At 47.5% G+C, this 13,916-nt stretch overlaps 1 protein-coding gene across 1 annotated transcript in view; it reads right to left on the bottom strand.

Moving 5' to 3' along the window:
* Window positions 1–13,916, bottom strand: part of DLEC1 (DLEC1 cilia and flagella associated protein) — a 778,557-nt gene that overhangs the window by 479,588 nt on the left and 285,053 nt on the right. Inside the window, exon 11 of the mRNA XM_029587026.1 lies at window positions 13,173–13,260. Coding sequence (XP_029442886.1) covers window positions 13,173–13,260 — 88 coding nt within the window. The remainder of the gene's footprint in view (window positions 1–13,172; window positions 13,261–13,916) is intronic.

Here is a 13,916-nt window from a genome sequence, read left to right as displayed (position 1 = left end):
TTCTTCTGGAGTTTGTCAGGATTCTGGCTGCCACATTCTGGAGCATTTGAAGTGGTTTGATGGATGAGGACGGGAGACCTAGCAAGACAGAGTTGCAATAATCTAACTTGGAGAATATTACAGATTGTAGGACTGTTCTGAAGTCATGCAGATATAAGAGTGGTTGATTTCTGGTTGATATCACAGCAGTGCACGCAAATATAATGTAAGTGATATTTTTACCTCAGAATACTGTACTTTGATATTTTTCATGTAAAATATAAATGCATAACTCTTAACTGTGTATGTGGAATGGGGCAGGGGGCATTGTGCAATACTATAAGGTGAGAATAAACGATAAAGAATCCCAGCCCATCCCTTCCAACCATGGCGTACCCCAGGGTTCCTCGCTATCCCCCACACTGTTTAATATCTATCTGTTACCCCTATGCCAGCTCCTAGAAAGTCTCAACCTAATTCACTTTGTATACGTTGATGATGTGCAGATCTTAATTCCTATCACCGATCCCACCTCCAGCACCTTGCACTTCTGGAACAACTGCCTTCTTTCCATCAATAGTCTACTCTCAAGTCTCAATCTGGTTCTTAACACTTCCAAAACAGAACTGCTAGTCATCTCTCCTAATGACAACAACCCCTTCATCAGCAACCCACTCTCACCATTAGTAAACCAAGTGAGAGACCTAGGAGCTACTCTTGACACCAGAATGAACTACAAAAAGTTCATTAACACCACCACCAAGGAATGTTTCCATAAGCTACATGTTCTAAAACAACTGAGACATCTCCTACACTTTCAGGATTACCATTCAGTTCTACAAGCCATAATGTTTTCAAAGATCGACTATTGCAACGCGCTTCTCCTCGGCCTTCCGTCCTCCTCCACCAAACCACTACACATGCTTCAAAATGCCGCAGCCAGGATCCTTACAAAATCTCGTCGAAAGGACCACATCACACCAATCCTTAAAAACTTACACTGGTTACCCATCAACTATAGAATACTGTTCAAGACCCTGTCCATCATCCACAAAACCATCTATCATCAATCCACACTCCAACTCAAAATACCACTCGAACTCCACGCCTCCACAAGACCAATCAGATCGGCATACAAAGGATCTCTCCAGGCTCCCCCTAATAAATCCACTAGTCACACCTCCATTCAGAAACGAGCCTTGTCCACTGCTGGACCTTATTAATGGAATCTACTTCCCCCAGAACTTTGCCAGGAACAATGCCCTTTCTCCTTCAGAAAGAAACTGAAAACTTGGCTGTTCATTCAAGCCTTCCCTTGATAGGTCACTCCACAACTAGCGTAGACACTCACCCCTTATTTTCACAGTTCCCCCCCCCCTTCCCCTTCTCCTGGATCGTTCCTGCCACAGTTCGATTTTACATAGCAGGCCATTGTCTAAACTAGTATCATACGTCGATTGTTACTTCCGTTTCTCTTGTTAGAATTATGTTATGTTAAACTAATATCTTTTGCTCTTAATTCTCCTGTACTGTACATCCCTGTTCAATGTAACTTTATCTTCTATTTAATTGGTTACCCCTGGTTACGCTGTAAACCGGTACGATAAGACCTTCGTCTTGAGCATCGGTATATTAAAAGAATTTACATAAATAAATAAATAAATAAATAAATAAATCTAATACCCTTGCACCAGCCATGGGTTTTCAGAGGGGTGCTATGGTGTCAGTTTTTAAAGTTTGTATCACTGAAGGGAGCTGGGTGTTTTTTTGATGGGCCCAGGACAGAGAATGAATGAATGAATGACGGGGAGCGGGGGGAGGGGGAGGGGGGGGGAGGCAGGTCAGTAATTGTTCTCACAGGGCAGAAAAAAAGCTAGCAAGGCCCTGAGTTTCACACACAAGCTTTCTCTCACACAGGATCCCACTCTTACATGCTCTCTCTCGCATACACACAGGCATCCACTCTCATAAGCTTTCTCTCGCATGCAGGCTCTCACTCTCACAAGCTATTACACGCTGGCTTTCATTCTCACAATTACACACACACAGGCTCTCGCTCTTACATGCTCGCACACAGACACATGGGATCTCACATATAGGTTCCCACTACCATATGTACATACACACACACAGGCTCTCACTCTCACATGATCTCACATGTAAGCTGCCACTTTCACACACACACACACATGCTCTTACTCTCACATGCTACCTCTCACATGCAGGCTCCCATTCCCTTTCCACAGACTCTCACTTTAACATGCTCTCTCACACAGCTTCTTTAACATGCTCTCTCTCACATTCAGAATTCCCACTTCCATACACAAATACACACACAGAGGCTCTCATTCTCACATATAGGATGCCACTATCACACACACTCATACACAGGCTTCCACTCTCACATGTTCTCTCTTACACACAGGCTCCCACTCCCACACACCCATGCACTTCCTCCCCCACTCTCACTCCTACATACTCTCTCTTTCTCATACACACTTGCACATCTACATGCTCTCTCTCTCTCACACACACACCCACCCAAGGCAGGCTCCTTGTTGTGTCCGTCAGTTGCAGACGGCTGCAACCTCTCTGCCTTACTTCTTTTCTTCTCTTTTCCTCCTCCTTGGGAAAGATGGCTGCCTCGGCGTCTCCAGCTTAGCATAGGCATTCCAGTCCACTATGCTAACTCCCGTGGCCTCCTAGATGTGCGCGCGCACATCTCCTATGCTCAAATACACGTCATGGCGGAAACCTCGGGGGCATCCCCACTGCATGACGTCAATACCTCCGTGTATTTAAAGCCTCCGCTTCGCTACCACCTCTGAGTTAGCAAGGGCTTCGGTTTAGCTACACTGACTGTTCTAAGCTGCACGCTTAGACACCGCTCGACTTTCCAAGGGCCTCGCTCCTCTGAAGCTCAAGGCACCCGTTCCTTGGGGGCTCTCACTTCCAACTCCCTTCGGGGCCTTTACTAACTAGATAACCACTCCTCCGGGGTCTCGCTCTCTTATTCATTTCAGGATTTCCGGACTATCAGGTACTCGCTCCTGTATCCTGTACCATGGATCTTCGGTCCCACCATCTCATTACCAGGAAGACGCCTACACTCCTGTGAGTTTTCTACGATCCGGTGCTCCTACTCAACCCACCAGGCTCAGTGTTGGTCCCCACCTCTCTTGAACATCTGGGTGAGATTCTACATCTGAGACTGGTGAACGTATTGGCACCTCACGGACCTCAGTGCCTTACCTTCCTGCTTCATACCATCTATCTACAGCAGTACAATAAAGCCCTCCATTCATTCTGTGTCTGCTATTTGAGTTCAGTCTATCACTGTGGTTCCCCATGGGGCTCTTCCCCATGGGCGGAGTCATCGCCACAGTGACCAGGGGTCCACAATGCCACAAACACAACAGATTGCTAACTCCATGGACTCGGCTCAGCTCGCGGCCCTGGAGGCCATCCCTGGCCTAACCCAGCAGATCACGGAACAACATAGAAACATAGAAACATAGAAATGACGGCAGAAGAAGACCAACTGGTCCATCCAGTCTGCCCAGCAAGCTTCACACATTTGTTCTCATACTTAACTGTTTCTCTTGGCTCTTAGTAACCTTATGTTCTAATTCCCTTTTCACCCCCACCATTAATGTAGAGAGCAGTGCTGGAGCTGCTTCCAAGTGAAATATTAAGTTTGATTAGTTGGGTAAGCGGCAGCATAGCTCTCTGCCATGAAGCAGAGGGCAATGCTGGAAATGTGTGAAGTATCAGTTTTTCTTTTCCCCTGTCATTGAAGCAAGGAGTCATGCCGGACATGCACCAAAAGTGAAGAATGCCTTGAAAGTCACATTAACTATCATCAAATATTGAAAAGCCTAATAATTGGTAATACCTATAAGCCCATGAACCCATCCCTGTTTTTTTTTTCTTTTTTTCTTTTCTTTTTTTAATTGGGAGATGGATGCCCTTCATCCTTCTACTCTGTGAAGGTGGACACCTACCACCGGCCACTGGCATCCCGCTCCGTTAATGCCTCTGTGGCTACTGCCGCTCCATGCAGTGTTTTACTACCTGCTCTTTATATGCGTCCTCTAGAACTGATGGATCCCATCCCTGGGTTTTTTTATTATTGATTTAATTGGGAGATGACAGCCCTCCATCCTTCCGCTCCGTGAAGGTGGACACCTACCACTGGCCACTGGCATCCCGCTCCGTGAATGCCTCTGTGGCTACTGCCGCTCTGTGCAGTATTTTACTACCTGCTCTTTATATGGACACCTACCACTGGCCACTGGCATCCCGCTCCGTGAATGCCTCTGTGGCATTCACGGAGGCTCTCCAAAGACAAAAGTCTTTGGAGAGCCTAGCTAATGCCTTCAATCACTTACACGCTCAACTGAACTCTTCAGCTCCTCCTGTGAAGGAATTGCTGACCCCAGTGGTAACCCTCAAGACCACAGTACCTTTATCCACACCTACCCGCTTTACGGGTGAAGCCAAGATGTGCAGAGGGTTTGTTAATCAATGCAGCATGCAGTTTTCATTACAGCCTACCCTCATTCCCACTGAAGCTTCCAAGACCACCTACATTCTATCGTTCCTAGAAGGACGAGCCCTTGCCTGGGCTTCACTGTTATGGGAACATGAAGATCCTATCCTGAACAACTTACCAGGATTTCTAAAACTTTTTAAGTCTGTGTTTGATAACCCGGCTCGCCAGACTGTCGCTGGATCTGCGTTGCTCAACCTTCAGCAAGGTAACAAGCCACTTACAGACTTTACAATTGAATTTAAGACTTTAGCATCCGAATTACTTTGGGACACTGGATGTTTACGTGCCATATTCATGGAGGGTCTCAACTCTCTCTTAAAGGATGAATTAGTGGCTCGTGATTTGCCTGATACCCTTGAGTCTCTGATGGAATTGGCTGGAAGAATTGACCGCCGCATCCGCAACCGAACTCTGGAGGCAAAGAGTCCACAAAAGTCTACGGTGGAGGCTAACCGTCCTAAACCTGTGCCAATTGCATCTAGCTTACCGTCTGCATCCTTAGAGGAAGAAGAGCCTATGCAGTTAGACCACAGCCACTTAACTTCCAAGGAGAGACGTTTTCGCAAATGCATGGGGTTATGCATGTATTGTGGCCAATCGGGCCATGCAGTTCAAACCTGTCCCATCTGTCCGGGAAACTGACGGGCCTAGGATCTGCAGGAGGACTTCTCCTGGGCCTCACCTCTCCTACTCCATTATCCTTACCAGTATTGCTGCGCTGCAGAGGTCTTGAATTTCAGACTCTTGCTCTCATTGCCTCCAGTGCCGGAGGTAATTTTATTCTGAAGCGCTTAGTTGAACATCTACGGATTCCTACCACACCAATAGCTAAGCCTCTGCTATTGTCCTCTATCCATGGAGAACCACTTCCTGGAGAAGTTTCATTGACCACCCAGGCCATTGGTCTGCGCACTGGAGCTCTACACTCAGAATCCATTTTGTTTCTAGTATTGGAAAAAGCCATGCATCTGGTGGTATTGGGCTACCTTGGCTTCAAGACCATATGCCACAATTTCATTGGGCCATGTTGGAACTGTCCCGGTGGGGACCAGACTGTCATGGTCTGTGTCTTGCGGAAGTTTCACCGCTCTTCCTTCCGCAAGATTTGCACCACACTATGTAGGCCCCTTTACCATCCTTCGGCGATTAGGGAACATGATGTACAGTCTAAAACTGCCTCCATCAATGAAGATACATAATGCATTTCATGTATCTCTATTAAAGCCAGTGATGATCTCGAATTCTCCAGGAAAACCCCAGAACCTACCAGTCTGGATACTGAAGATGACATTGAATATGCCTTGATGTACATAAAAGAGGCAAGACATGGGAATATCTCATCTCATGGGAGAACTATGGCCCAGAAGAGAACTCCTGGGAACCACTGGCCAAATTACAGATAAAGAGTTGGTACGTCAATTCCACCTGGCACACCCACGAAAACCCAGACCACCTGAAAGAGGTCTTGGAGAGAGCCCTTAGAAGGGGGGTACTGTTGCGTCCATCAGTCGCAGACGACTGCGACCGCTCTACCTTACCTCTTTTCTTCCCTTTTCCTCCTCCTTGGGAAAGATGGCTGCCTCCAGTGGTGAGTGCCGAGTGCCTCGGCGTCGCCAGCTTAGCATGGGCGTTCCAGTCCGCCATATGCTCATTCCTGTGGCCTCCTAGGGTGTGCGCGCGTGCGCGCGCACACTACACTCAAATACACATCATGGCGGGAACCTCAGGGGCATCCCCACCGCATGATGTCAATACCTCCGGGTATTTAAAGCCTCCGCTTTGCTACAACCTATGAGTTAGCAAGGACATCGGTTTAGCTACTCTGACCGCTCTAAGCTGCATGCTTAGACGCCGCTCTACTTTCCAAGGACCTTGCTCCTGTGAAGCTCAAGGCACCCGCTCCTCGGAGGTCTCTTGCTTCTAACTCCCTTCGGGGCCTTTACTAACTAGACAACCGTTCCTCAGGGTCTCTCTCTCTTATTCATTTCAGGATCTCCAGACTATCAGGTACTTGCTCCTCGAGGGCCTACCAGTGTATGTACCTTGTACCATGGACCTTTGGTCCCACCATCGCATTACCAGGAAGACGCCTACACTCCTGTGAGTACCTCTATGATCCGGTGCTCCAACTCCACCAACCAGGCTCGGCGTTGCCCGCACCGCGGGTCCCCACTTCTCTTGAACATCTGGGTGAGATTCTACATCTGAGACTGTTGAACGATTTGGCACCACGCGGACCTCAGTACCTTACCTTCCTGCTTCATACCATCTATCTACAGCAGTATGTAATAGTTAGTGAGGTTTTGGGTGGATCCTTGGACACTGTGGCAGCTGACCACGCCCATGGGGGGAAGTCTTGTGAGGGGCTACAGGTCAGGCTCAGCTCTGGAAACACAAACACAGATAGCTCTTTATTTAGACAGTTTGAGAAGCCATCAGAGGTGGCAGTAGTGAGTAGAAGATGTAGCCCGGCTGGACTAGTATTCCCCAGGGCGCTGAAACAGCGGTTTCTCCGGAAGCAGTGCTGTAGTGGAGAGAACTGAGAAAGTGAGTACAATAGAACATTCACAAAGTCCCAAGTATGGAGAAGCCCCAAGATAGGGAGAGCTGGCCCTCGAGGAACGAGTACCAGATCCCTGGAGGTGCAGAGACTTGTTGGCAAAGTACTCACACAGCGGTTCCACGTAAGAGATGGCACTGGCACTGTAACGGGGGCAGGCCCTCGAGGAGCGAGTACCTGGTTCCAGTGAGACAGCTCTGAAGAGTAGATGATAGTAGTACTCACTGATGGTGTCTGTAGCGAATTCCTCCAAGTAGAAAAGGGGAGGTGGACCCGAGACAAGCCTCCCGCGAGGCCACCGAGGCGGCCCAGGCAAACTCCCGCAGACGAGGGATTTAAACTTAAAAAAAGAAAGAGAACCGCTCAGCCCGGTAAGCCCTCCCCCGGAAGCCCCGATGTCACGACCGGCTCCCCTAAGCCCTTTAAAGGGCTGAGATGGCTCCAGGCGTCGCGCTCCTTAGGCGCCCCTTCGTGCGCACCAGAACAAAGAAATAGAAACTTCTTACTCTGACAACTTCTAGAAACCAACAGTCACCGAACCATTGCAACTCCATCTACTGCCCTCCCTTCAGCATGCATCCAGCCACTCCAGCATTCATCCAGCCACTCCAGCATTCATCCAGCCACCCCAGCATGCACCCAGCGTGTACCCAGCTACTCCAGCGCACATCCAACCACTCCAGCATTCATCCAGCCACCCCAGCATTCACCCAGCCACCCCAGCATTCATCCAGCCACTCCAGCGTGCACCCAGCCATTTATCCAGCCACCAGCGTGCACCCAGCCACTCATCCAGCCACTCCAGCGTGCACCCAGCCACTCCAGCATTCATCCAGCCACTCCAGCGTGCACCCAGCCACTCATCCAGCCACTCCAGCGTGCACCCAGCCACTCCAGCGTGCACCCATCCACTCATCCAGCCACTCCAGCGTGCATCCAGCCACTCCAGCGCGCATCCAGCCACTCCAGCGCGCATCCAGCCACTCCAACGCGCATCCAGCCACTCCAACGCGCATCCAGCCACTCCAGCGCGCATCCAGCCACTCCAGCGCGCATCCAGCCACTCCAGCGCGCATCCAGCCACTCCAGCGGGCATCCAACCACTCCAGCGGGCATCCAGCCACTCCAGCACCTACTCTAATACAACCGCATCACAGATCACCCTGACCTCTTCTAGCAACAACCTTGTTCTCACCAAGCAGCTTCTAGAACTCATCCTGACCATCTAGAAACCTCCAGCTTTGTTCCCTCACTCACCCACTATGATTCAAGCGTTTCCCATCCCCATTATCTCTCACCCTTTCCTTAGCAGAGATAAACCACCGATCCTCAATCATCAACGCTCAAAGAGATCATTGATCCCTATCATGACTTCACCCCTTACTCAATTCCTGGGCCTCTCTCTAATTACTCTAATGCTTCTCAACTCCCAATCCCTCACAAAAAAATCACATATCTTCAATGACTACCTCCTGGACTCTCAACCTGCTATCTGCGCAATCACTGAAACATGGTTGCAAAACACAGACACTGCCTTAATTAACCAACTGCCACTACAAGTATATGACATATTCTCCTTACCCAGACAAAAGAAAAGAGGAGGAGGAATACTGCTTGCTGCAAAAAAAGAATTGAGAATATCTCATCAACCAGTGATCTCAACGACCAAACTAGAAATTGGGCTATTCAAATCGAACATGCTACAAATCTGTCTAATATATGCCCCCCCCCCCCGGGCTCCTAGAGTCTGACCCCTCCCCGCTCATCGAAATCGTTGCCAAACACATCAACACGGACACCCCTGCCATCATCTTAGGGAACTTCAACATACATGTTGACTCCCCATCTCCTACCCCCAACTGTGAAGCCCTCCTATCCTCTTTCCAAGCCATGGGCTTCAAGCAAATTATAAATAAACCCACCCATAAAGCTGGCCACACCCTGGACCTCATTTTCATAAATGAACCCATCTCGCCCAATACTCCCCCCCACCTGTACCCCCATCCCCTGGTCAGATCACTCATTGATCACTACCGAACTATCAATAATGAGAAAACAGACTCCCTGCATTCCCAAATCAACAATATGATTCAGAAAACCATGCTCAATGGATGATATAAGGTTTGACAGCTCAAACCTGGCCAAGGACCTACCCAATTTCGATCTCACCAACGCCAACACTGCTATGACATCATGGCTCAACATCACTCTCTCAGTAGCTAACAAAATCTGCCCTTTGACTTCAAAAGAAATCAACCCAGCTCTTTCAAACAAGAAACCTTGGTTCTCTACAACAGGGGTCCCCAACCACCGGTCCGCGGACCGGGACCGGGCCATGGGAGTTTTTTGCCGGTCCGCGGCGCCGCCAAGCACCGGCAGGTGTGTCGCGCGCTCCTGGTCTCTCCCGCTGCCATTGCCGCCGGGCTGTCAGCACGTTCAAGCCCAGTGGGAACGGCAGCGGTGCTAGAAGAAGCTGTGGCACCCGCGGCTGGCCTTTTCTTCTTCCCGCGCCTGCCCCCTCCCGTGACCCGGAACAGGAAGTGATACGCGGTGCGCGGGAAGGAGAAAGAGCCGTGCCGCGTGATAAAGTAGCAGCGGCGGCTGCAGCGTCGGTCCCCGAGCAATAGAAGCAGCCGGTAATCGAGAAAGGAGTCAGCAGCATGAGCCTCCTGCGGCTGATGGGATTCTTCTTTCTTGGCCTGCGGGAGCTGCTGCAGCTCCCATTTGTGCTCGGGGGGGGGAGGGGGAGAAGAGGAAGTGAGTGAAAGAGAGAGAAGCAGCCAGCCAGCCTGTGTGTGATTGACTGGTCAGAGAGCTGATGTGATTTGGCCACTGTTGGAAACAGGATGCTGGGCTTGATGGACCCTTGGTCTGACCCAGTTTGGCATTTTCTTATGTTCTTATGTGTGTGTGTATGTGAGAGACAATGAAAGTGACTACTCAAGGAGATGACTGATATGTATGTGAGAGTGTGAGACATTAGTCAGGGAGGTGACTGATGTGTGTGTGTGAGAGAGAGAAAAAGCATGGAAGTGAGAAGTCTGGGTATGTGGGAAAGCATGGGAGTGAGAAGCCTGGTGTTGTTGGGGTAAAAGAAAGCATGAAGTGAGAAACCTGGGTGAGTGTGCATGCATGAGAGAGAGAGAGACTGCTTGGTAAGGTGACGGTGTGTGTGAGAGAAAAAGACTGGTGTGTGTGAATGTGAAAGAATGTGATTCAGGGAATGAGAAGCCTGTGCACGTGGAGAGTGAGCATGGAAATGAGAGAGACTGGTGTGTGTGTAACAGAGAGAAAGTGATTATGGGAATGAGAAGCCTGTGCATGTGAAGAGAGTGAGCATGAGAGTGAGAAACCTGGGTGTGTGTGAGACACAGCATGGGAGGGAGAAGCCTGTATATCTGAAAGAGAACATGGGAGTGGGAAGCCTGTGTGTGTGTGTATGCATGAGCGAGATCAGGTGACTGGTGTGTGTGTGTGTGTGTGAGAGAGAGAGAGAGAGAGAGAGAGAGAAATAAAGTGATTATGGGAATGAGAAGCCTGTGCATGTGAAGAGTGAGCATGGGAGTGAGAAACCTGGGTGTGTGTGAGACACATCATGGGAGGGAGAAGCCTGTATATCTGAAAGAGAACATGGGAGTGAGAGACTGGTGAGTGTGTGTGTGAGAGAGAGAAAGAAAGTGATTATGGGAATGAGAAGCCTGTGCATATGGAGAGAACAAGCATGGGAGTGAGAGACTGGTGAGTGAGTGTGTGAGTGTGTGTGTGTGTGAGAGAGAGAGACAGAGAAAGTGATTATGAGAGTGAGAAGCCCATATATGTAAGTAGAACCCTGGGAGTGGGAAGCCTGTGTGTGTGTATGTGTGTGTATGGCATGAGAGAAACTGTTCAGGAAGGTGACTGGTGTGTGTGTGCCAAAGACTGTTTGGGAGATGATTGGTGTGTGAGAGACAGAAACTGGTCATGGGGGCATGACTGGTATGGTGTGTGTGTGAGAGACATGGGCACTAAGGAAGAGGACCATAAGTACAGAGCTTAGCTTCTACTGCTGCTTCTGGTGAGTGCCACGGCCTGCAGGGAAGGGGAGTAGGAGAGTTGATGGAGGGGGTAAGTAAAGGTGGCTTTTTAAGTTTATTTTTCTTGACTGCCATTTTAATTGTGTGATGTCTGCTTTTTTGAAATATTTTATTGGTGTTTGGAGAATGTTTAATAGTTTTTATGAGTTTTTAATTGTTGGATGTTATTCTGTTCATAGCTGTTTTGAAACATTTATTCTGCTTATTAGTATAGTTTTACAATTATTTCTGTGTGGGAAAACAGAACTAGCAAGCAGCTAGTTCTGTTTTCCTAATAAGTTCTGTTTTCCTAATAAGAGGTATATTGGTTTTTAGGACCTGATTTAATATTTGTATTGTTGCCTTTTCATAGATAGGGTTGCTCCTGTTTGAGTGTATTCCATAATACAGGTGTAACTGTGTGCGGATTAGTTTATGTGCATTACTACAGATCCTGGGAGTATGTTAGGTCGGTTCTGTGTCTGTTACAGAGATGAGATATTTTGCTAGCATGTAAGCGTTTGTATCGGTCTTATTTGTTGTGTTTTCTCAGAGGACATGCATTGGTGGTAAACTGCTGTCTTTTCATAAGTAGGGCTATTGAGCCTGGAAGTAGAAGGAGTTTGAGTTGCTGTTAATGAGATGTCACCAGAACCAGAATATCTTTTTTGTAGGGTGAGTTGTATGGGGAATGTCATAATTCTGCTTTACATCCATTATTGTGGGTCAGGGGGGTTCCCGTGGATACAAACTGTACTTTTACATCTAGCCCCGTGACGATCATGGGTCAGTGTGCCATGCATGTGAGAACCTATGGTGAGTTGAGTCACATTCACATTATAAATGTCATAATTAAATGATGTGTGCACTAAAATCCAACTCCCTCCATAACCCCGCCCCCATATGACCAAAGCCCCGCCCCTACCCCACCCCCACCTGCCGGGCCATGGAAAAATGGTCTTGCTTGAAGCCGGTCCCTGGTGCAAAAAAGGTTGGGGACCACTGCTCTACAACACTGAAAAATCTCAAACAAGACCTACGACACAAAGAGCAACGTTGGCGCAAAGATCCCTCACCCTCCCCTCTAGCTAATTATAAAACCACACATGGAATGTACTACCTCTTCCACTACTTTCTTCTGCAATGACAAACATTTCTTGTGCACCAGGCTTAGTTGTGTACATTCTGGAAGCCAGGAGGAGTCATGAGGAAAATAGAACTGAGCAGAGCTATCTCTAGAGGGGTTAGGGTCCCAGGGCAAAAAAGCCTGAGCAGGCCTCTGCCAACCCTCCCTCAGAGGTTGAAGAGTGGGGGTAAGGTGCATCATCCATTCCCTCTCCCCCTCTCTCTCAGATGCAGGTCTGATAATGCACCACTAACCCAGAAATGTTTGGCAGGCTGCGGTTGCGAACAGTCTTACTAGAAAGTGGAGAAAAGAGACAGACTGCAGCATCAGGCGTCCAGTGAATATGGAAGTAGCAACAGAAGCATTGTAGAGAGCTCTGTTTCATAAGGCACTTTACATGTCAGTACAGGATCCTTTAATGTGCAGTGCACAGGGCAATTGCCCTAGCAGCGGCCCTAGAACTAAGCATGCTCAGTTTTGCACTCTCATGTTCTTTGGTGTGCCTGCAATAAGTAACATGCTCATGCTATTTAGCCAATGCATTCTTGGGTTTCCAAGAACAAGAATAAAGTGAGTACACAATTTCTGACATTTTTTACTGCAAACATGCAAAATATTTGTGCATCACTCATTAACTGGCATTTTAATGTGCCCATTAAAATTTTTTACAAGCCAATGCTAAAAATAGGTTTTGTACAAGTTTTTTCGTATAGACCCTATAACATATTTAAAAACACACTTTCAAAACAAGAAGGTATTAACCTACTCATTTCCATAAATTATATAAAAATTTGTTCTAAGGTAAACTAAACATTTAGATACTAAACTATTTTGTCAATATCTAATAAATTAAAGCTCATATGCCAATCTTCAGCATTTCTCAGATGAGAATTAACTCACCCAGTCCAATGGAGAAGCATGGAGTAGATGGAGGAATAATTCGAATATGACGACTGGCTGCTGTCATGTTCCGCAGCTCTATTGTCATCTAATTGAGAAAAATAGAGTAAAAATGTGGCAATAAGAGAAATGTTTAACTAAAAAATGTCTTTGAATGTTTTCGGAGAAGGAGGACTTTCTAGGTCAATGACTACTTGGAGAATTAGCAAAGATATGTTGCAATGAGGGTAAGATTGTAAAAATATTAAGTTAACTTGAATAGAAATATAGAGGTCAATATTCAATTGCAGGTAGACCGGGTAAGTTATCAAGATAAACTTATCCAGATAACTTAAGCTGGATTCTCAGTGGTGCAAATATGCCATTGAATGCAGCCAGTTAAATCAAAGTTATCCAGGTAAGAGTAACTGGATAACTTTAGAACTGCCTCACAACATAACCAGACTTACCCAGATAATTCTGAATACTGATGTTATCTGGATAAGTTTGGCCACCCATGAATGTCCCTGATTTATCTAGTTACATTTAATCTGGTTAAAAACTTAACAGCTAAATTGGACTTAGTCAGCATAGCAGGATTTTCAAATCCCACAGTTTATCTGGTCAAGTCCCTAACTTAGCTGGACAAATTGTCTGAATATGGACCTCATACAACTTTCCTGGGCCCAGTATTGAATCAATAGTTTGGATGTAAAAAAAAACTATGTCTGTATGGCTTACAAAGCTAGATGCTCTGAGATCATG

This window comes from Rhinatrema bivittatum, chromosome 2, assembly GCF_901001135.1.
Source record: "Rhinatrema bivittatum chromosome 2, aRhiBiv1.1, whole genome shotgun sequence".
NCBI lineage: Eukaryota > Metazoa > Chordata > Amphibia > Gymnophiona > Rhinatrematidae > Rhinatrema > Rhinatrema bivittatum.
This window is presented reverse-complemented; position numbering and strand designations above follow the sequence as displayed.